This window comes from Desmodus rotundus, chromosome 4 (genome assembly GCF_022682495.2).
Source record: "Desmodus rotundus isolate HL8 chromosome 4, HLdesRot8A.1, whole genome shotgun sequence".
Classification (NCBI taxonomy): Eukaryota; Metazoa; Chordata; class Mammalia; order Chiroptera; family Phyllostomidae; genus Desmodus; species Desmodus rotundus.
The window spans coordinates 138,322,051-138,344,921 of NC_071390.1; the positions used below are offsets into that span (position 1 = coordinate 138,322,051).

The 22,871-nt window shown below is 37.0% G+C and overlaps 1 protein-coding gene across 1 annotated transcript in view; it reads right to left on the reverse strand.

Moving 5' to 3' along the window:
- CUBN (cubilin) overlaps positions 1–22,871 on the reverse strand; it is a 244,855-nt gene that overhangs the window by 202,787 nt on the left and 19,197 nt on the right. Inside the window, exons 13-21 of the mRNA XM_024575816.3 lie at positions 22,300–22,412; positions 19,262–19,496; positions 16,595–16,776; positions 14,662–14,824; positions 13,375–13,562; positions 4,695–4,839; positions 4,292–4,470; positions 1,025–1,190; positions 467–683 (exon numbers count right to left, since the gene is read on the reverse strand). Of these exons, the coding sequence (XP_024431584.2) occupies positions 467–683; positions 1,025–1,190; positions 4,292–4,470; positions 4,695–4,839; positions 13,375–13,562; positions 14,662–14,824; positions 16,595–16,776; positions 19,262–19,496; positions 22,300–22,412 (1,588 nt within the window). The remainder of the gene's footprint in view (positions 1–466; positions 684–1,024; positions 1,191–4,291; positions 4,471–4,694; positions 4,840–13,374; positions 13,563–14,661; positions 14,825–16,594; positions 16,777–19,261; positions 19,497–22,299; positions 22,413–22,871) is intronic.

The window sequence follows — 22,871 nt, forward strand, 5'->3', positions numbered from 1 at the left end:
TCAAGTATTTCAAGAACTAATGGCCAAAAATGTTTCAAATTTGATAAAATGATAAGCCCTCAGATCCATGAAGCTCAACAAAAACATGATGCTGACTGGGAAAAGCCAGAAAAAATATAGTGTTTACAGTATGATTCCACAGAATATGCAACCTAATTTACAGTGGTAGAAAGCAGGTTAGGGGGTTCCTGAGGATGGGGATAAGGAGCGGAAGTGAGAAATGACCTGGGGCAGGAAGGAGGGTTAGGCGATAATGGGTGTGATTTTAGTGATGCCTTCCTGGGTACACACATATGTCAAAACTTAATTGTAAAAGGCCAAGGCAACAGAGTAGTGATGTAGAAATGGTCATTGAGAAGCATGTTAACTCACCTGGTTTATATAACACAACATGGTGGATTTTAACATCCTTCACCGAAGCAAGAAAATTTTTGTGTGAAAAAAAATAAAAACAAAATAATCTCACCTCCCAAGAGATGTGTCAGAACCAGTGTCATAAACTTCCAGATAGTCATTTGTGCAATTGTAATGAAACTCCAGATGAAATCTCCTGAATATCAAACTTATCAGGTAGCCTGGCTGGACTACTATATACCAGGTACAGTTGATACCATGGGGGTAGATATTTGGATGCCCAGGACTTTGAATGATTCCTGTTGGCTCTGTGAGAATTTTTCCACATTCTATTGAAATAAAAATAATAATTGTCAGAACAAGTAACCAACAAGCTACCTGATATTCAAGATAAAATAATTTGTTCATAACCTCTTAAAAGTTCAAAAAGAAAAACTTTTCCGATACACTACTTCGGATAACTTGGTTTTTCCCTTATTAGTAGACATCAATTAACTATCACTATATGCTGATTAAGAAGTACATATTTTGCCTTTGAGTGTACCCTAAAAATTTACAGTGTAGATGAGTATACATATACAGTATAAAATTTTTATAATAATGTATTTACATTGTTTATTTTCTCTGATGTAAGCCTGAGAGACAAAGCAGAAGAAAGACAATCACTTACCCAAATCTGCAGAACTGAACTTTGCACTGAAACCATGGTTTTCAGAAGAAGAACTTTTCACAAACATGACATAAAGAACATTGTACATGGATGTTATTAACGAAGGTATGTCTGTGCCACAGTATTTTTTATTTTCAGTAGAACCCAAAATGGAACTGCTCCCAATCTAAGGTTAAAAAAAGATATATTCAATTCATTGTTAGATACTTATTTTGAAAAATTTTCTTTAAGGATAATTTCTGGACTGTTTTCATTAATATAGTAAAAGTCAATTTCAGAATATTTTTGTCATCCCCAGAGAAACCCCATGCCCCTTAGTCATTCCCCATTCCCACCAAACCCCAGCCGCAGGCAGCCACTAATTTACATTCTCTGCTCTCTATATTGTCTCTTCTCCATTTCAGATAAATGGCATCATACAAAATGTGGCCTTTTGTGACAAGCTTCTTTCACTTAGCGAAATGTGTTCAGTTATGTGCCATTCCTTTCTAATGTCATATAATATTCCATTCCATGGATAAAACACACTTCATTAATTCATTCATTAGTTGATAGACACCTACATTGTTATACCATTTTGCTACTATGAATAATGATTCTAGCCATTCGGTATAAATTTTTGTGTAGACACATTTTTTATTTCCCTTGGGTATACGAGAGGTCTGCCCAGAAAGTACCCAGCCATGTAATATGAAAAATAGAAACATTTATTGAAGAAGATACAAGGTACAAGAAACATTGTACATAGAACAATGATGCCTCGATCGCCTTCAAATTAGGCACCTTGGGACCTCACACAGTGTTCCCAGCATCTCTTCCACTGTTCAAAACACTCTACAAAATTCTTGGAATCACCATCAGCTGCCCTGTCATATTTTCCCGAATCTCATCAATGTTCAGAAACACGAGAGAACACAGAGAATCTCTTCCCTTTCAAAGGTAATTTTAGTTTGGGAAAAGCCAGGAGTCGCAGGGCACCAAATCTGAGCTGTAGGAGGGCTGAGTCACCTGGGTGATCGCAGGCCTTCTAGAACATGGATCGCTTCCTGGAGGATCTCAACCATCTTTCCAGAGTTTGTGCCACACTTTTGTTTGAGCTGCTCTAATTTCATTATCCTCAAAAGCCTTCTGAATCATCCAAAAAGTCCCCACAGAGAAATGTTCAAGCTTCACGCAAAACTTGGTGCAGATTTGTTGTTCTACTCAGTCATTTTGAATGGAACATCCACACAGTACCCATGCTCACTCAATAGCATCTACCACTCCCACTGACTGGTACAGGGAAGCCGTCATTGTTCACACATGCGTGTTTCAGTCCACTCTCCTTGACTGCTGGGTTACATCAATGTCGTGCAAACTGTTCTCATTCTGCTAACAATGACTGGACTTTTTCTGGCCAGACCTCATATACTCAGGAGTGAAATTGCTGGATCAAATAATAACTTTATGTTTAACATTTTGAGAAATTACCAACTCTTTTCCAAAGTAACTGCACCATTTTAAATGCTCACCAGCAGTGCACAAATGTAAAAGGATTCCAATGTCTTAAATCCGTGCAAACAAGTCAAAGCACAAGGAGGCGGTGCTTCATACCCACTAGGTTTGACTTGTATTTCCCTGATGATTAGTTTTGTTGAGCATATTTCATGTGCTTGTTGGTTATTTGTATATCTTCTTTGAAGAAATATATTCATATTCTTTCTGCATTTTTAAAGTTAGGTTTTTTAAAATTTTGATCAAGTCCAATTTTTCTGTATTTTCTTTTGCTGTGTTTTCATGTGCCATATCTAAGAAGGCTTTGTCTAGGCCAATCACAGATACTTACTACTATGTTTTCTTCTGGGACTTCGGGGTTTTAGCTCCTGCATTCAGTTCTATGATTCATTTTGAGTTAATTTTTGTGAATGGTGTAAGAAAGGGGTCCAGTTTTATAATTTCGCATATAGATATCCAGTACCATTTGTTCAAAAAGCTACTTTTTCTCATTGAACATCTTTTCACTCTTTTGAAAAATCCATCAACCACAAAGGTACAAATTTATTTCTGGATGGTCACTACTGTCCCATTGTTTTGTCTTTACTCAGATAACACACTTCTTGAGTACCGTAGCTTTGATTTATGTTTTGAAGTCAGTATGTGTGAGTCCTCCAACTTCGTTCTGCTTCTTCAAGAATGCTTTGGTCATTCTAGTTCCTTTGTACAGTATCTCCACATGAACTTAATAGTCAGCTTGTGAATTTTTGCAAAAGGGCCAGCTGGAATTTTGATAAGGATTGAAGTGAAGCCTTAGATAACTTTGGGAGGTATCGTCCCCTAACAACATTAAATCTTCTAATCCATGAACATGAGATATCTCTGTGTTCATTTAGGTGTATAATATCCTTCAACAATGTTTTATAGTTTTGGAACACAAGTATTACATGTCTTTTAAAAGATGTACTTTTCAATATTCATTCTTTTCATGCTATTATGAATAGAATTATTGATTTTACTTTCCAATTGCTCATTGTTAGTATATAGAAAAAGAAATTACTTTCACATGTTGATCTTGGATCCTGCAACTGGCTGAATTTGCTTATTAGCTCTAATAGTTTGTGTGTGCATATACCCCGTAGGATGTTCTTAAACACAAGATCATGTTATCTGTGAATAGAGATGGTGTAAAATCCTTCCTTTTCATTCTGGGTACATTGTATTTCCGTTCCTTGCTTAATTTCCTAGCTAGAATTTCAAGTATAATTTTGGATAGAAGTTGTAAGAATGGACAGTTTTGTCTCTTTGCTGACCACAGGGGCAAGGCATTTAGTGTCTCGTCATTAAATATGATGTTAGCTATTGTTTTGATTTTTTTATATAGATACCCTTTATCAGATGAAGGGAGTATCCTCCTATTCTTAATTTGTTGAGTGTTTTTTTTCATGAAAAGATTTTGGACTTTGTCAAGTGCTTTTTCAGCTTCTATTGAGGTAATCATGTGGCTTTTTCCTTTATTTCATTTTACGCAAAATGATTTTTGGGTGTATACCAATCTTGCATTCCTGAGATAAACCCTACTTGGCCATGGTATACAAGAGCATAATTCTTTTTATATACCACTGGATTGAGTTAGCTAGTATTGTTTTGAGGATTTTTACATGTATATTCGTAAGAAATAGTGGTCTGCACAAACTAGTTTTGTTTCACATAACTGATCTGAAGACAACGTAACTTTAATACTTTTAATAATATACAACCACATATAAATATTCAAAGGTGCTCTACACTTACCTCAATATAATCTGTGTCACAATGGTCAGAACTTCCGACTTCAAAGCCAGTGAAGTTGAGAAGAACTACCTGGCTTTGGGGCTGGTAGATAGTCCACCTGCAGACCCTTTCTCCTGGATACACGTTAGGATAAAAGGGTGAGCGGATGACGCCTTCTCCAGTCACTTCACCTCCACAAGCTGCAAATATGAAAATGAGAGTGGTGTTTGTCAGAAAAATGGTCCTTGTCCTTAATTTTATCACAAATTCCGATTACGTGCAAGGATATAATGTAATGTGACATTACTATTAGAATTTTTTGTTGCCACTTGAAAATGTAAAATGACAAAAGTATTTCAAGAAATTAAAAATATTACAATCATGGAAATTATACAATTAAAAACTAAAGCATAAGTTTTCTTACCCACTTGATAAACAGCTCTGAAGCCAGCTCTTACAACGGAAGCATCGATTATAAACCTGACCCAGACACTATTCGTGATGGATTTAATGTGTGAGAGGGTTTCGTTGCTGCAGACTTTTCCAAGTAAGGTATCATGATCTCGAACCTGCACAGAAAAATAAAATAGAGCTGTAGTTCTAATTTAAAAAAAAAAAACTGCCTTGGCAGGGTGGTATTCTTTGGAGAGGGGGGAATGACAGATTCAAAATGAGTTAGAATCTAAGTTGGGTTACATATTTATATTATATTTAAAAGTAGTCAGTGGGTCATTTTTAGTGCAATAGGATAACACTACATATTGATAACAAAATCGTATGCCCAAAAGATCCAAAAGCATAAGATTCAAAAGCAGAAATGTTTTCCTTATAATATGTACAATATCAAGAAGAAAAATAAATGTATAATTTGGGCTATTAGAAAAAAACAAAATATGAGAAGACAGCATATCAATATATGCAAGTTTCAGCCATATCTGTAATCAAAAGAAGTCACAGACTAAACTAGACTAGAAGATACACTCCTTGGTAAGTTAAACTTTTAAGGAACAAATAATTCCCATTAATAATTTGTTTTAAGGTACCCTCAAACATGGAATGATTTCCAACTAATTTTTCTCAGAACCATCTTACCAAGTCCTAAAATAAATACAAATAGAAACTATGGATCTATCTCACTTACTAACATAGATACAAAAATCCTAAACCCAGCTGTAGAAAAATGAATTCACTCCATGGTTAGGCTCATATCCCAAATCAAATGTGAGAATACATGTAATGCAAGGATTGTCTGAAATGACAAATTATAAATTAAGCTCAGCAACAGGTTCAATAAGATAAACCATATATCTCTATAGATGTCAGAAAGTTTGTTAGCATTCTTATTTATTACAAAGAAAACTTAGAAAGTTAGGATCAAAATAAAATTTTGTTCATATAATAAATACCACTTGTTTTAATCACCAGTAAATATCTGATAGTACAGTGGCCATGAGCACTACCTATGGAGTCACATCGGCCTGGGCTCCATTCCCACCTCGGTCGCCAAACTCCTCCCTTAATAACTTGGAACAAGGTACTAAGTCTAAGCTTAGCTCAAAGAGTTGTTGAAGCAAACAGATAAGACAATAGTGTGAATGAACTCCTTAGCAAAATGCTTACTAATAGAAAGTGTGGACTATTGTTAGTCCTAACACTAGAGCCTCCTCACCAAAATCAGAAATTATTCCATGGGTATACAAGCTACTCCTTACAGAGAATTATTTTGCAAGATCTAGCCATCTAAATATTAACTCATTCCCTTGATGAGCATTATCAAGGCCTGAGTAACTGCCAGCCCCTGCTGCTGGAACTGTGGAAGGGCCACTATTCACAAGGAACTCACGACAAGCAAGCCCATTTTTGTTTGTTTGAAAGCGCGACTGCCATGTTTGAAAAAGCGCAGGGTGCTGTATCATCACTTTACAGTGGTTCTCGATAGGAACCATAAAAAGGCATTTCGGAAATCTGTGAAGGCATTTTTTGTTTTTGTTTTCATTATTAACACAACGGTGGTGAGGTACTACTGGCATTTAGCGGCTGGGGACCAAAGATACTAAATACCCTGAAATGTGAGAAACAGTCACACACAACAAGGACTCTATGTCCTGTGTGACATTCACGTAAGTGACAGTTCTGTTACTAAGTATAAAATCTAGCTCCATCTTACATAGTGAACACAAAATATATTTGCCCAATTATAATACACACTGAATTTTCCAGAATTACAAGTCAAGTGTAAATCAAAAGAAGTTCTTTTTTTGTTGTTCTTCTGGGAATCTGCCAAGAGCGGGTCACCATTTTGGAAAATTCATCACCAACCTACCCAGCCATGTCAGCCCGCTTCGTCGCGTGGCATTCATAGCGGCTCCGGGAACAAGCAATTTACTACTTTCACTGTTAAGTGCATCTTGCCCAGGCTTTTAACATATGAAAACAAATATAAAGTTTTTAATTTGTTTCTCCTAAGCTTTATACTTATAACTTTAAATTTTTTATATACGTGTGCATATTGAGGTTATGTCATCTGTGGATTTCATTTCAGAATAGGGAAGGGGCAATATAAAAAGGTCATAAAGTATAAAGAACCCTTGACTTCACCGAGAACTCTGAACTCATACAGGGGATTATGGAATACTTCTCAGCAGAAAAACCTTGAACAGATTTAAAGGACTATCCAGGCCTAGGGGAACAGGCAGTAGAGGGAACATTTTAAATGTATGATACTCCAAGCTGCTGGGGATATAGGAACACAGTTACTCTTATCTGTAACTGGTGGACGTATAAATTTCTGGAAAATAATTTGACAGTATGTACCAGGAGTCTTCCAAATGTTCCTAGTTTTGGACCCTCTAACACTACCATAAAGAAATCAATCATTTGAGATACAGGCAGATACACAGGGATCCACATCAAAGTATGTTCTGTAATAAGAATTAAAATATTCCAAATGTCTAATAATAGCAGGGTGACTACATCAGTTGGGGCACAGCCATATGGTAGTCTTACAGAGCCACTAAAAATCACATGCCTCACAACACACCAGCTCCTTTCTGAGGGCTGCAACCCAAACTCCTTGCATGCTGTCATCGAGGCATGCTAAACACCTCTCTAACCACACAGCAAATCTCCGAAAGAAGAAAAAGCTTAGAATCTCCTTTAGCACCTAAACACGAAACTGTATAAACAGGTATTTAACAAATACTTGTTGATCCACTAATTTTAAGGCAGGGTATGATGCAGACGGTTTTTAGAAACCAGAAAGCATGAAACACAGAGCAAGATACCTTCCTGCTTTCTAATTCTCCAGGGTTCCACTGGCATCTGCTAAGATTGTGGTCTCTTTTCTATGTTGCCCATTAGAAGATGACCAGAAAGAAGAAAAACAGCCCAACGTCATCAGAGCCCGATCAAGTGGGCCGTTCCCCTGGGCCTCACTAATAAAATTCAAGGGCACTAGCAAGGAGAACTGCAGCTGCAGTCCAAATGTTTGCAAAGGAACTTACAGTGCTCGAGGGCTCTAAACCTGCAGGCACAATTGATTTGGGCTGCGGTTTCTCTCTGTGTGAAAATGAAACCTCATTAATTCTGAAAGCCAATATTCTCCCTGGATCCCAGACATAGCAATACCTTAACCACAACCTCTTTGAAAGAGACATTCAAATAAAATTCATTAAATGTTCTAAAGTGACCCCAAATACTTTTGTAGCACATCTTGCATTCAATATTCTAGGACTTAAGAATTCGCATGTCCCCTTCCTACCCCTCTCATCCTCCCCCAAAACCTTCTTCCCTTTGTGCTTGTACACTGGAATAGACTTTATTATTTCCTTATGCTCACGGCCATGTGACTTGCCATGTCTCCCCATGGAAAATAAAGACTTATCCGGCCCACCGATTTGGCCACAAGGCTTGCTTTGTCCACAGTATGTGAACAGCAGTGACAGACAGTTTCTGAGTAGAAGCTTCGGGAGTCGGTACGTTATTCAATGATCTCCTACTGGCCCTGCTCACAAGACCAAGAGCCTGGGTTCCAGGGTCCGATGGGGCAGGGAACAGATCAAAGGAGCTGCTACTGACCCCGACCAAGGCTAACATGAGCAAAGAGTAAATGGGCATTGTTTTAAGCCACAGAAATTTTTGTTACTGTTCTTTATTTGTTGTATTGTTATTGACTGTTTGTTATTAGAGCATCAGAGAAAGATGAGTCATTTGAACATGGTTTGTAATAACAAAGAGTTTTTCTTAAGAAGTCAGGTGAAGCCAAGCCAGAGTCGCTTGCAGTATCACACCAAATTCATTCTTTACAGTGGATCGCATACACAAAGGAATGCCAAGGACCAATTCAATATTCTGGTGTTCTGCCGACCAGACGCAGATTTCTCGCTGATCGCCTTATGCATCCAGCAAACACTGACTGTTTCAGTCCCAGAGACCCAATAGATGACCTCTGACCCGTGACTTTTAGCCTGTAGTGAGAGCTAAAATTAACCGGGCCAGAAAAGCACAATTTATCTGAAATTTTAAAAGTGAAATCTAGAGCCCAGTCAGTGCAAGCTTTAACATCTGCAATGGATCAGGTCCCAAAGCCACCAATGCATGTGTTAATTTGTTCTTATCTGCTATGTACCCAGATTTGTTTTTATAGAGTAATTTCAAAAATCTATTTCAGTATTACATGTTAATTCAAAGCAAGCTGAATATGCTATCACTTGGGCTTTACCCAACCAAGGGCTGAAAACAGAACCCTGCCATACAGTAGTGTTTAACTTGTAGCTTCTTGCGAAGTGAACTTTGGGTTGAAATGCCCCTTATGTAAAATAAGGATGATCCTGGAGACTAGCCTTGGGTTAATGTGGGTGCACAGGCAAGGGGTTGTGACCCCACTCGGAATGAGAGAATGAAGGGTGAGGGATAGGACATGAGAGAAGCTACACAGGTACTGAAATTTATTTTCTTAGGTATTACCCTTCAGTACTCATTATTATCTTTCATGATTTCACGTTTGAAATTTTAAAGCTTCTTTTCCCTCATGAAACAGTGCCCCTTCTAACATTTCTATCAATAAACTTATCCTTTATATGATGTTCTAAAAATCTGCTTTTCTATATCCAGGAATACTTGTCTAGTTTTGCAGAGAAGTTTGACCCTACATGATTGAGAACTTTGGTATGCCACCTTCTCCCCATCATCCTCATCACCACCGTGCTAACTTTTCGTAGTTATTCCCTGGTATGTGAAGTAGCGGGCTAAGAACATTCTATTTGTTTCCCTTTTCATTTAGCAAAGCTAAGTTCTCTATCTGCAGTTACAAAGCTGTAAAAGATCTAGCTCCTGCCTAACTCTTGTCTGTTTCTTCCTCTCCTTTGTGATTCCAGTCACACTGATCTATTTTCAATTCTTGGACTTTATCAAGTTTTCTCTCAATCAAGTCTCCAAGCCTATGTTAGCACCTCTAACCTGGATTCCTTCTTCTCTTGGTTCTTTGCAATGCTAACTACTCTAATACTTCACAAGTTCAGGCCAAAAATGCCACATCCTTAGGGAAGCTACCTCTGGCCATTCAACTAACGTCAATAGTCCTGTTATTCTCTCATAGTACTATCTCTTTCCTTCATGATATTTTTCCCAACTCAAAATTATGTATCTGTTTGCTTACATGCTTAATATGTATCTATTGTACACACCCATTAGCATAGTTCTTGGTGTCTAAGTTGTCTGGTAAAAATTTAGAGAATGGATAAATGAATGAATGACCTCTTTTGATCCTTCTAAGAAGGGCAATAATACTGTTCCTACTACAGATGAGGAAACTGAGGCTTTCTGATGTTAAAGATCTTCCCTTTAGTAAAGCAGAGTTGAAGTTCTTTATCATGTTTCCACACAATCTTGTTTTCATTAGCATAAAAGCTCTCTTAGACAAAAACAGATGAATTAACAGGCGCTCTGTTCTTGCTATACTCACATCACACCACCCAAGGGCAATGTTTGTTTTTAGCAGCAGAAAATTTAAATCCAATGATTAATACAAAAATGTGTGCTTCTTGTTAAAAGGAAAAAGAGATATGGATCTGAGCAATACCACATTTATTATCTTTTGTAGTTAAATTTTATTCTAAAATTATTATGGAGCTCCCTGACTGAGCAAAAAGTTAAGTCTTTTAAAACCATACATTTTAAGGATATATTCATATGGTAACAAGATATCTGGGCCACATCCAGATCTGGGGTTCTAGAGGTGTATCTAGTCACACCAAAACAAAATTCCCACATCTCTCTAGAATTCCCTCTTTGCTCGTCATTCTTCCAAAAGTTTTCGGTATCTTCTCTCTGTCACAAACAGAGTTAGTAAACGGCAGTCGACTCCCCTCCAAACCACCAATGTATCTGAAATACCATATTCTTATTTTTTTTCATCTCTGTGCTTAAACATTTCACTTTTCAGATATACCCTTTAAAAATAAAACCACTGTTTTGGGGAACAATATATTGAGTCACAATAATGTTATTTGTATTTGGTTCTAGTATCACCTTCTTCCATGCCCACTCTCTGAAGGACGTGAATAAAAGTGGATATACTTTGTACAAAATGGGCTTAGTTCACCAATTATCCCAGTAGATAAGATTCAATGGTAAGAACTATGACCTAAATCAATACATGTCTATCTAGAATCCCAGAGAGATACATCTAAATCCTATTGTGACAGTAAGTAGAGTTAGAGCTTTGTGACCTCAATTTCCTCATGTGTAACATTAAGGATTTAGATTACATGATCTCTGAGGCTCCTGATGGTGCTGAAATCCTACAAATCAATTGGCTGTGTTCCCTGAGGATGGATGGTCAAGGATACAGAAAAGTCCGCCCAATTATTCAAATGACTATACATGACCCATCCTTCTAACAATAGACTTTTATTTTTTCCATCAACAACCATTGAGGGAAATTTGGTCGAGACTGGGTATGTGTGCATATCAGAATAAGATACTTCAATGGCCGACCTTGAAAGGGTCCCATCAGCTGTCTGTAAACTGCTAAGTCCAAGGCAAGAGTTGGAATTTGGCTTGGGAAAACATTGCACTTTATAACGTTTTTAATTCTTTAAGCTTCTTTTATCATTCATTTCTTTGATTTATCCTCACGAAGGTGGGAGGAATAGGTAGGGCATCTCATGAAAGTAGGATCTGCAGCATCCAGATAAAGAATTGTCCAAGGTCATACAGTCATCAAATGACTGAACTAAAGTAAGAAATTAACTCTCATCCCTTTCCGGCTACAAAACATTCTCCCAAATGTTTTACCCAAGTTTAATCTTTCATGATTTTTTTTCTGATAAGTTTTCTGAACAATTATGAGTTCATATAACTCCTTAATGAAATTCAATTAAAGTGTACTGCACAGTCAGGGAGGGTATATCATTTCATTTGCTTTGATGACTCCTAAGAGCCATTAGAATCATCATAACGAACCTAAGAGAAAGGTACTCAGGTTTCCCTGAAAATTAGTTACATTTTTGCCTGTCTGAGAAAAGCACTGTTCTTAGTTCCATGGTATAGTCCTGTGGCCAGGGAGCCAGTTATGAAATTGGGAAATCCACAGGAGCTTCCTCCACAGGGAAGGTGAGCCACCTCTTGTAGTCACAGCCACACTACTGTGTTTCTGTTCTTATCGGAGAACAGTACACCTGGAACTATGAAATTCCAACTCCTAGTTCCCCCGCTCCCCAGACGTGCGACCGTGGGCAAGTAACAACTTCTCTAAGCCTCCATTTCCTATTATGAAGATAGGAATGATGGTTGTTGTGAAGATCCAATGAGTTGATTCACGTAAAGCACGTACCATACCCAACAAGCAGTAAGATGCCAGCAATTGCTATCTCCTTAACCTATTACAGTATTTTAAAGTCTTAAATAGCACCTGCGGCATAAGTGCTCTCTAAGTGTGAGCTATTTTTACTGTTGTCAAAGTAAAAAAAAGTTGGAAATTTAATTTTTATTTACATAAAAATATCTAAAATTGCTCCTCAGCATAAAACTTGAATACACTTTATGAGAGACTTTAGAAAACATAAACTGAATGAATATACACATTCATCTCACTATCTGAGACAAAAATCTCTGGATTAAAAAATATTGCTGTAGTGCTTTGGCCAATGGACCTCATTCTTCTGCTAAGTCCAGATCGTGTGCTATTAAAACCCTATGTTTGCTTTCTCTACATGTGAAGGAGAGAGTGCAAGAGGTTGTATAGGTTTTTCCTAGTAACATGAATTGGTTTAACTTACATGAGCAAACAAAATTGTCATAGCCTCTCTGAGTTTATATAAAATGGTTGCATGCAGCAAAAAGTGTTTTGTTTCTCTTGGTCAGCACTTTAATTTGTGGCTTGATCAATAATTAAGCAAAAGAAATATCAGACCAGATAAAGAGAAACCGCCTTTTTGTTTCAGATATCCTTGTTACAATTATCACACACATTTAAATCAGAATTAAAGGTTTTTGGAAGAGAGTAAGTAGAATGAATGAAGAAAGAAAATCTAAACTTTAAAACAATAGTTTTTTTGTGCTTTAACTTAACTCTCTGCCACTGACTAGCTAGCTCACCTGGGCAAATGCTTTTACCTCTATGGGTTGAGTTTTCTCCCAAATAAAATTGCCCTGGAGGATCTTTGAAATCTGTATCCCATTAGTAAATCCTATTGTTCTTACTTATTCAAAGTCACCTTAGCTATTAGAGCCAATTTAATTGCTTGTAATTTAGCATTTTTATGAGTTTCTGGTGTCCACTTTCATTTTTGTCCTTGGCTATTCCATCACACTTCACCGTCCATCCATCTCTTTTTGGCAAATTCTTCCATCCTCTCTAGAACAGTTGTTCTCAGACTCCCACCTGCCTCGGAATTACCTGGAGGACAGATGGCTGGCCCACCCCCCGAGGTGCTCACTCAGTCTGTCTGAAATAGGGTAGAGAATGGCTTTCCTAACATCCAGATCCCCAGGTGATCTGGGCACTGCTGGCCCAGCCACCATTTGAAGACCACTGCTCTTCAGAACATAAAAACATGGAAAAACACCATCAAAGAGCCACCTAGTAAGTAGTTAGCAGTTACCTCAATGTAACTCAGAGAACAGCCACTCTGGCCTTCCAGCTCCACATGGGTGAAGTTGATCTGTATTTGTTCTCCCAGGGGCTGGTTTATGATATAGATGCAATGTTTGTTGTGCGTAAAAGGTCCAGACAAATCAAGAGAGAGAAGACCCTCTGGGTCTGTGTGGTTTCCTCCACAAGGCAGATCCGCTGAAGAGAAGGGAAAAGGAGAAGGTCACGTGGATGGACATTCCTCTGGCTCCCAGGCATTAGATACAAGTTTGAAAAACTTACTCGCAAACACATGTGATCATATACCCACTTTATTCACCCTATACAGGTTTACATATTTATATACTGTATCTAACTGTAAGATTTTCAGTTTGACATGTGTTTGTGGGACGGCCATGTAGTACCTAAAGAAATGGATGTAGAGATGTGTAATCCAAATTCCAATCTAACATCCTTTTGTACAAATTGCTTTTTAAATACATTTATAACCTCCTTCATTCCAAAAAGATCTGAGGCTGCTTGTTATACACATGTAAAAACATAAACTATATAACTAGAAAAATGAATCAGATTAAAAGAGTAATGAATGGAGAATAGCAAATGCAGTCCAGGGAAAGCTGATACACACAGAAACAGGTGTGGACTACAGAAGTTACAGGTCCGCTGCAGATTCAGCCTAAAGCCAAAGTAAATAGAGAAAGGGGACCAGTAAAAACATGTCATTGTTTATTTCCTGGTGCTGAGACTTAAATGATGTTTTTCCTGTGAATTCTCATCAAGGTGCAATGAGGTATGTTAAGAACAAAATCTTCTACAGCCCTAAAATAAAAATCATAGAGCATTTCTTTTTTTTTTTTTTTGCTTGGGATGTTGGTTTGTTCTAAGGTATCAATGTAAATTAAAGGCATGCTAACTATAAAATCTGACATATTTCAAAACAGACTATAGTTTCTCTCATGAACAACATCTCTCTCAACAAAGCACTAAAGAACAGCTAGGAAACCAATGTGTGAATTTATTTAATTATTAATTAATTATCATTTAATTCTAGGTGCCTTGTGTATACTTACTGTAAAATGGACCCCATAATGTGGGGACAGAGGGGGATTTTAGCATTGATCATAGAACACTGGGAAGATAAAGGAAAACAACACCTGGAACTGTGACAGAAAGATTTATGAACACATGTTATTAGGCTAAGAAAGTAAGTCATCTGCACGATCACAGTAAAAGATAAAACAGCTACAAGCAAAGCACGATCCTTCACATTCATATTAGGCTCTGCCAGGTTACTTACACGGTGATGTTAAGTAGGTGATATGGAAGCCCTGGTCGGTAACCTGGTTGTCAGAATGAAAATGAACTCTGGCAAAGGGACCTGTGGTCTGGAGTGGGGGGGCAGACAGTGTGGTGCAGAATTTCCCAAGAATAGGATCCTGATTCAAAGGACCATCTCGAATCTAAAACAACAACTCAAAAGATGAATCATTAAACTCTAAGGGTCCAATTTTAACAAACCGCATGATTTTGTACGTTAATTTCAGAAAACCTGTCATTTAGAAGTAATGGCTCTGGGAAGTTTTGCATTCCCATAGGTGTCTACCACAAGCTTGGGGCTCAGTAAACCGTGGTCTCCTCCTCCCACCATCCCTGATGCCTCATCTTCTGTCTGAATTTCAGTGCACAGGCGGGATGTATACTTTGAATTTTTCTCACAGTGTTACTAATCTCACTGTTTTCTTTACTATGTTTTCTCCCCAGCCATTTTTTTTGAAATGATGAGCCCCTCGTTATATAGAAGAAGAAAATGAATATATACAAAGAAAATAGGAGAAGGAATGCTGGCAACATCAATGGATTCACAGCTTACTTTACAAAGGACCAGAGGTGGAAAGGAAGTGAAATCAGATTAGAAACAACAGAAGGATAAATGAAATTTAAAAGATGCAACTTTAATAGTAATTAAGTACCACAACAATAATGATGTGACCTTAGAAATCAAACCCTTTTTTAATTGTTGGTTTTTAACCTACGAAGAAATCATGTCAACTTCTCTATAATTGTGCAAGGCAGCAAAGGACTGAATAATTTTTTAATGTGGCCTATTTTGTCTATTCAAATTACTTTCACCATTGTCAGTAAAGTTATAAGGCAGCATTACTTTATTCCTGTATTTAACTCATTTCTTGAAATATTAGAGCTTATTGAGAAATGAGAGGCCTTTAAATATTGTCAGAGTGATTGGTATTTTCTATTATGAATATCTGAATATGTAGAAGTGAAAAGATGCTCCTAATTTTAATTTGACAAAATTTACTGAAAATTAATTTCAAAAAAGTTCACTTTAATGTCAACATTCAAAAAATTATCTTCATGAAATTTTCCTGAGAGAGTAAGCTCTTCCAGACAACCATCCCCAGATGTCTCAAGTCCATTACAGCTGCTAAATTACGGATGCGTTAACTTGTGGAGATCCCTGTTTGACACTCCCACCCTTCCATCCTTTATGAATAATTCCACAGAATTACATTCTTCTCTAATGGACTTGGAAAAGCATATTGATTTTTGTCACTACTGCAAAGGGTACTGAGATTGATGGTGATAAGACAGGAACAACATAAGAACTCAATCTTCTCAATGATCTTTCAGCCTACAATGGAGAGCACATATTTTTATATGCTTATATGCCAATGGCATTAGACTATAACAGACTTTTCTTTTCCCATATTTTATTAATGGTAAGTGGGAGGGACACAGGCTGACTCTGTTCTTCCCAATGACAATCATTCAATACATTACAGCAAGGCTCCTCCTTTATCAATTTATTTCAACACAACTGCTACTAGTTTTCTTCATGGAACACTATGGTCGATTCGTGAAATACCTTAGCAGTTGACCACACACAACTGGAGATTTGAATCTGCATCAGAGAAGATAGCCATTACGGAGTAATTATTTCATTAATTATGCAAATCCCTGAGCACTGAGCTTCCAGGAAATGACCGGGCAAGCAAGGCAGTCTCTTTCCCAGATTCAAATGGAACTCAGAAGAAGTAACAATCTGGCACAATTAAGAAAAAGGGCTTAGCAAGACTTAGACATTAGCTGCCTATTGAAGAATATATCCAATTATTGCTAATAAATTCTGGTCATCCATGGGCATCACCAAACCAGAGTTCCCTGAGTTCTGAGCGTATCATAGTAAGTGCTATCTAAATGCAATTGTTTACCTCAAGATAATCTTTGCTGCAGTCAGCATGGTGCTCCAGACTCAAGGTCCCAAAAGTAAATGTTATCAGAAGGCCAGGGCTGGTTATGACTTTCCAGACACAATCTCTCCCCGAGGGGTAGTTTCCAGGATATCCTGGAGACTTAATAGACCCATAGGCACCAGTCAGTATACCTCCACATTCTAAAAGAAGAAAGAACAATGACTTCACATTTGTGTACAAGGTACAGTTCATGCGAAATTATCATAGCCCTTGCTGTGAGAAGACCCGCTTCACTTAAATAACTATGTGTAGTTTTAAAGAAGTCTTTCAGTCTTCTGGTTGATCAAGTTATAAACATTAATAAATAAATCACCCATGTGCTGAGCTTTTTACTTATCAGCTATCATATGATTATATATGGTTTAAAACGCAGAGCTGAACCATCTAAGGGTTGAATAATATGATGATAGATTCACTTTTTAAACTGTGAGGGAGAGTCATTCTGTACATTTATTTTTTTTAAGATTTTATTTATTTATTCTTAAAGAAAGGAAGAGAAACATTGACGTGTGAGAGAAACATCAGTCGATCAGCTGCCTTTCATGTGGCCCCAGCCGAGGACCTGACCCACAAACTAAGTATAGGCCCTGACCGGGAATTGAACTCATGACCTTTCAGTTTGTGCAATGACTGAGCCATAGCAGTCAGGGCTGTACATTTATTCTTTAAAAATTCTAGAAATTCTGTCAGTCCCTGTGTCTTTCAACAAACCAGATCAATTTTCATTTGAGGTTTCTTAACACTGACATAGTTAAAACGTTCATTTTACAGGGGAAGAAATTCAAATTTCTATGGTGGTTGAGCCACTCGCCCAGGGATGGAGCGAGTGAAGGACTGGGCGGGGATTTCTGACACCTACTTCGCCACCATCTCCACTACACCCCACCAGCCCTGCTGAGGTGCTTATCAATGACTGGAAGAATCATTTCTTTATTAATACCTACATGTATTTAACAGAAAACCAGTGGTGGCTTATTAGAAGTGCTACTGCAAAATCAAAAACTAAAAACACTAAATAAAAATCTAGACAGCTGTAAATATAAATTAGAAAATAATAAAATACAATGGCATTTCAAACATGCAAGATATGAGATTTATATAGTTATGCACGTTACTTAGACAAAATTGTTGCTGCCAAGGCAAAAAGTGAAACATATTAGATACATGATTCTCACTGTTTATAATGAGAAAGCATCTCGGTTGCTCAGAAGAAGAGAGTTTTTCAAAACTTAGTACTTAAAAAAATCATCATATGGGTAAAAAATATATAACACCATAAATAAAGTAAAATATTAATGGCAAACTGGGAAAAATACAAATTTTTACCCAATATAATACAAAGAATTAAATTCCTAATATGTGAAGTGCTTTTAAAAAAATAGGGATATAAACAGAGTTCACTGAAAAAATTCAAATGGCCTTTAAAGTACATATGAAAAGATGTTCACCCTCATTTATAATAAGGGTACAAATATAAAGTTAACTCTTAGAAAAATAATGTCATTTAACATAACATAAAATAACAAATATCTAGAAAAAAGTAACAAGATGTGGAATAAGTAAACACTGACATCATAAACCATTGCTAAGATAAATTAATAGAGACCTAAATCAATACACAGATCGTCCAAGTTCACGGATCAATAGGGTCAAAATTTTAAAGTAGTTATTTCTCTTCCACTTGATTATGGACACAATACAATGCCAACAAAACCCCAGCAGACTGCCAGAGGAAATCAACGAGTTGATTCTAACACTTATACGGAAATGTAAAGAACCTAGCATATTTGAAAGGACAAAGTTAGAGAATTTATACAACCAGACTTCGAGTGTCATTAATCAAGCCAATGTAGCACAAGGATAGATAAATAGACCAACAGCAAAAAATAGGAAATTTGAGAAATAGTTCCACAGATTTATTTATAAATGAATTGGAGTTTTGGTATACTGTTTTTTCTATTCTTTATATGTGTAAAAATCTCATAGTAAAAAAAAAATGTTTTAAATAGACCACCAAAAACAAAAATACAACAAAAACCAAATTATCAGATTGTCATTAAGATAAGAAATAATAAGCGATGGAGTGGTCAGTGTCTTTAGTAACACGCCTGCAGTAAATTACTTGTTGAGTTTATAAAAATGCTATTGGGGCCCTCGCTGGTGTGGCTCAGTGGATTGAGTGCCAGTCTGTGAACCAAAGGGTCACAGGTTCAAATCCCAGTCAGGGTACATGCCTGGGTTGCAGGCCAGGTCCCCAAGAGGGGGTGTGTGAGAGGCAACCACACATTAATGATTCTCTCCCTCTCTTTCTCCCTCCCTCCCCTCTCTAAAAATAAATAAATAATTTTTTTAAAAGAACATTTTTAAAATGCTGTTGGATAATTTCATAAGATACCCATTAAGACTTGTGTTTTTTAATCCCTTCAATTTCATCCATATTTTATTATTTCTGAACACAAAATCAAATACATATTCATTGTACATTTATTTGATATAAAAATAATGCTAAAAATATTATATAACACGGGATCTTCAAACATCTTAATGTATCCAAAAGTTAAATGTTGATCAAGAAATTTAATATTCTCAAGATATTGCTTCATTTTTCTCCATGTTTATCCCTACCTGGTTGCTGTGTTTCCCATCTTATTGTAAAGCCTCTCTCGTTTCTTAAATGTTCAGAATAGAAATGAAAATAGAGAGCATTGTCACTACTGAGGAGCTCATGGGGGGGACTGGAGCCACAGAATCTTCCAAGTTGAAATGCTGCAGAGGAATCTCCATCATGAATCTGAAGAAACTCATGTGGACAATTGCTCACTGATTCTAACTGGAAAAAAGTGAAAGTGATCCGCAGCACCTGAAAATATAAAGGTCACAGGATAATTATTTTTCATTTCGGTGTTAATTCTAAAGCATGTCTCTCACTAATTAGGAAATGTTTATTAGGAAACATATAGTTAGGAAACATGTAGTAAGTCACTTTTGAAAGATGTATTTAAAAATCCTAATTACCCACAAATACATATGAAGATTCCATTGGTTAAATGACTTAGGTTAAAAATTGCTTAGACTTATCTTCAACTAATACCAACATATATCAAAATGTGGGAGGGAAAATTCCATCTATTTTTCCTCCAGATACATAACCAATTATGCAAAAATCTTAATGTTAATTAAATAGAGTTACAGTTATATTGAGGTAAAATTGATACACCAAGAAGGGCACATATTTAATGTGTAAAATTTCACGAGTTTGGGCATACATGAACACCCGTGAAACTGTCACAACAATCAATGTGACAAATATATCCAACGCTCCCAGTTTCCTTCTCTCTCTCTCTCCGTTTCTGTCTTTCAATTTTTATAGTTAGATCATAATCTATCCTCTTAACAAATTTTGAAGTGCAAAATACTGTATTATTAACTATAGACACTATGTTGTACAGCAGATCTCTAAGAAGGGATTCATTCTAGCATAACTGAAATTTTAAATTCTAATGGGTTAATGAAATAGATTTACCTAGATTTCTCTTCTTTTTAAAGGTTTTATTCATTAATTTTTTTAGAGAGAGGGGAAGGGAGGGAGAAAGAGATGGAGAGAAACATCAATGTGTGGTTGCCTCTTACACTCCCACAACAGGGGACCTGGACTGCAACCTAGGCATGTGGCCTGACTGGGAATCGAACCAGTGACCCTTTGGTTCACAGGCCAGCACTCAATCCACTGAACCACACCAGCTAGGGCCCTAGATTTCTTTAAACTGTTAAGTCCATTAAACAAATGCTTCCAAATCAGTGAAGTACATTGGACATTTGAACAATCTACCTTGAATTAAATTTAACTGATTAATATCATTCACAAGAATTTATTTCTTGATTGCCTGAATAACATGTAACCCACACCAGATGTTCATCACTGACCCCAGAGATACTGATTCCTTAGGGATCTCTGAACCTTTCAACCAGATACTGATGCTCAGCACAGATTGGCAGTCTCAAGCACAGACCGAGTAGGCATGGTGTAGGCAAGTGTAAAGTCCGCTGTCCTCAGTGTTGCATATCGTAAGAGATGAGTAATGAGAGCAGAGAGTGGGAAAAGGTAATATGAAAAGTTCTAAGCATATAAGTAGGAAAGAATAAACACAAAAGTGTGTTTATAAGTTAAAATTTTAGAATACACAGAAAAATACAGTACTATAGTTAATTACATATAAAAGATTTTGTACTGACTTCATTTAGACCAAACAACCAAAAGAAGGCTATTCAATTTAATTTCCATTATGATCTAAAACCACAACAGCATTCGACTAGTGAAAAAGGATGTCAGAATAGTTTTGAAATTCATGATAGGGTATTTTTAATATCTGTTACCCAATATTACATCATGTGTGTCCTTGAAGCATTTTTAATAAAAATAAAATAAATGTTCATGAATTGAAATATCCTGATTTCTACATAATTTCCAGTGTAATATGTAAATTGTGTTGGGGATAAATAGATACAGAATCACAATAATCATGAAAGACAGCATAAATTTTCCTTAAGAATTGATAAAAATATCAAAATTTTTCACAAATTTTTTTTCCAGGAAAGTTGTTTTCAATGTCAGGAAATAGAACTCATGAAAACTAAATGGAAGGAAGGAAATTCACATAACATAATCACTGGGAAATTGATTTTGGAGCTTATTCTATTGTGGGTTACCAGACTCCAAAGAGTCCTCCCTCCTCAACAGAAGAAACATGTTTCCTGACCTTGTACAATGACCTCTGCAATATTGCTGGAAAAAGTTACCAGGATTTCAAGGCAAAATCTTATCTGTTCAGAAGTACAACTTAATTACAATGAGCCTAAGAGCTAGCTGAAAAATAAATATTTGGGGAAGTTGAATAATAAATATTGGGGATAAAAGCACTAAAAACCTCAGGCTCAGATCTTAATTTGAAGATTGTTCGTGCAGCGGTTCAGGCTCAGAATCACTGACGTTGAATGGCCTGAGTTCGAGTGACTGCGTGCCACTTACAAACCACATGCCTCTGGATGAAGTTCTCCACTGTCCTTATATGTAAAATGATGATATATAGATAATTCCTATCTTTGAGGGTTATTTGAGTTAAAATACAATGATATAATCTGTGGAACAATTAGCATAGGACTTTGGCACATGCAGCGGCCCAGAGAAGACACTGATAAGAAAATCTTCTTAATAGCAGTTCCCATTTTTGCACAATAACCAACATCATTGGGTGATCATCTTCCAACACTACTGTCTCAGTAAGAACACGTCTCTGCAATCGCTGGCTTGCAGCTGAGCCACCCATGCAGAGAATCATCCATACTGGTCAAAGCAGGAACTTGGGGAACAGACGACTGAAACCCAGCTAGTCCAGTTAGCAGCTAAGGAGTGTTTTTAAAAAAATTAGTACACTTCTTTTAGTTTCCATGCTCATTTATAAAATGAGGATACTATTCCTTATTTCAAAGAGTTCCTGTAAGATTACAGAAAGGCACTTACATTGCCTAGCCCGAAGCCTGACATTTAGTAAAGCCTCAATAAAAGAAGTATGAGTTATCACTGTATATATTTTGTGTATTATACGTGTATTACAGATACATATATATACATGAAACCTACACGGGACAGGAGACACTACATTTACCTTTCTCTCTTCAGTTCGAACTACCCAGAAGCAGTTAACGTCATGAGCATAACCAACATCAGGGCTCCTGTAGCTGAAGCTTCCATTCACCCCTGAGAGGGACCCTCCACAAACTGCAAAGGAAAAGAAGGTGAACCATGCTTTCCAGACCGCACAGAGGAGGAGGCTAGGCAACTACCCCGGAGGACGAAATATCTGGAGAAGGCTGAGCAATTAACACTAGATACAAAGCCCTGCTATTCTTTCTTCTTCCCCGTCCCCTTTTTCCTTGGACACCCACCCCAATCCTGCTTCTTGTTCAAAGTCCCGTTCACATGTTCATGTCTCCTTATCTCTGCCGTGAACTTCTGGCCTCTTTGTGTTCTTTCTGCTTTCCAGTCCCTCTACCTCTGTGATACTTGACCCCAACACCATTTAGTTCTTATCTTTAGTTCTTGTCTCTTCTCTGCCGTTTTGTATTAGTCTTGTCTCCTCAACTGGAAGATAAGCAGCTCCTATGTGGAGACAGCATTTTATGCTTGCTTCTGTCTCCCCAGGGTCTACCACAGTCCTAAACACATAGTGAAGACTCA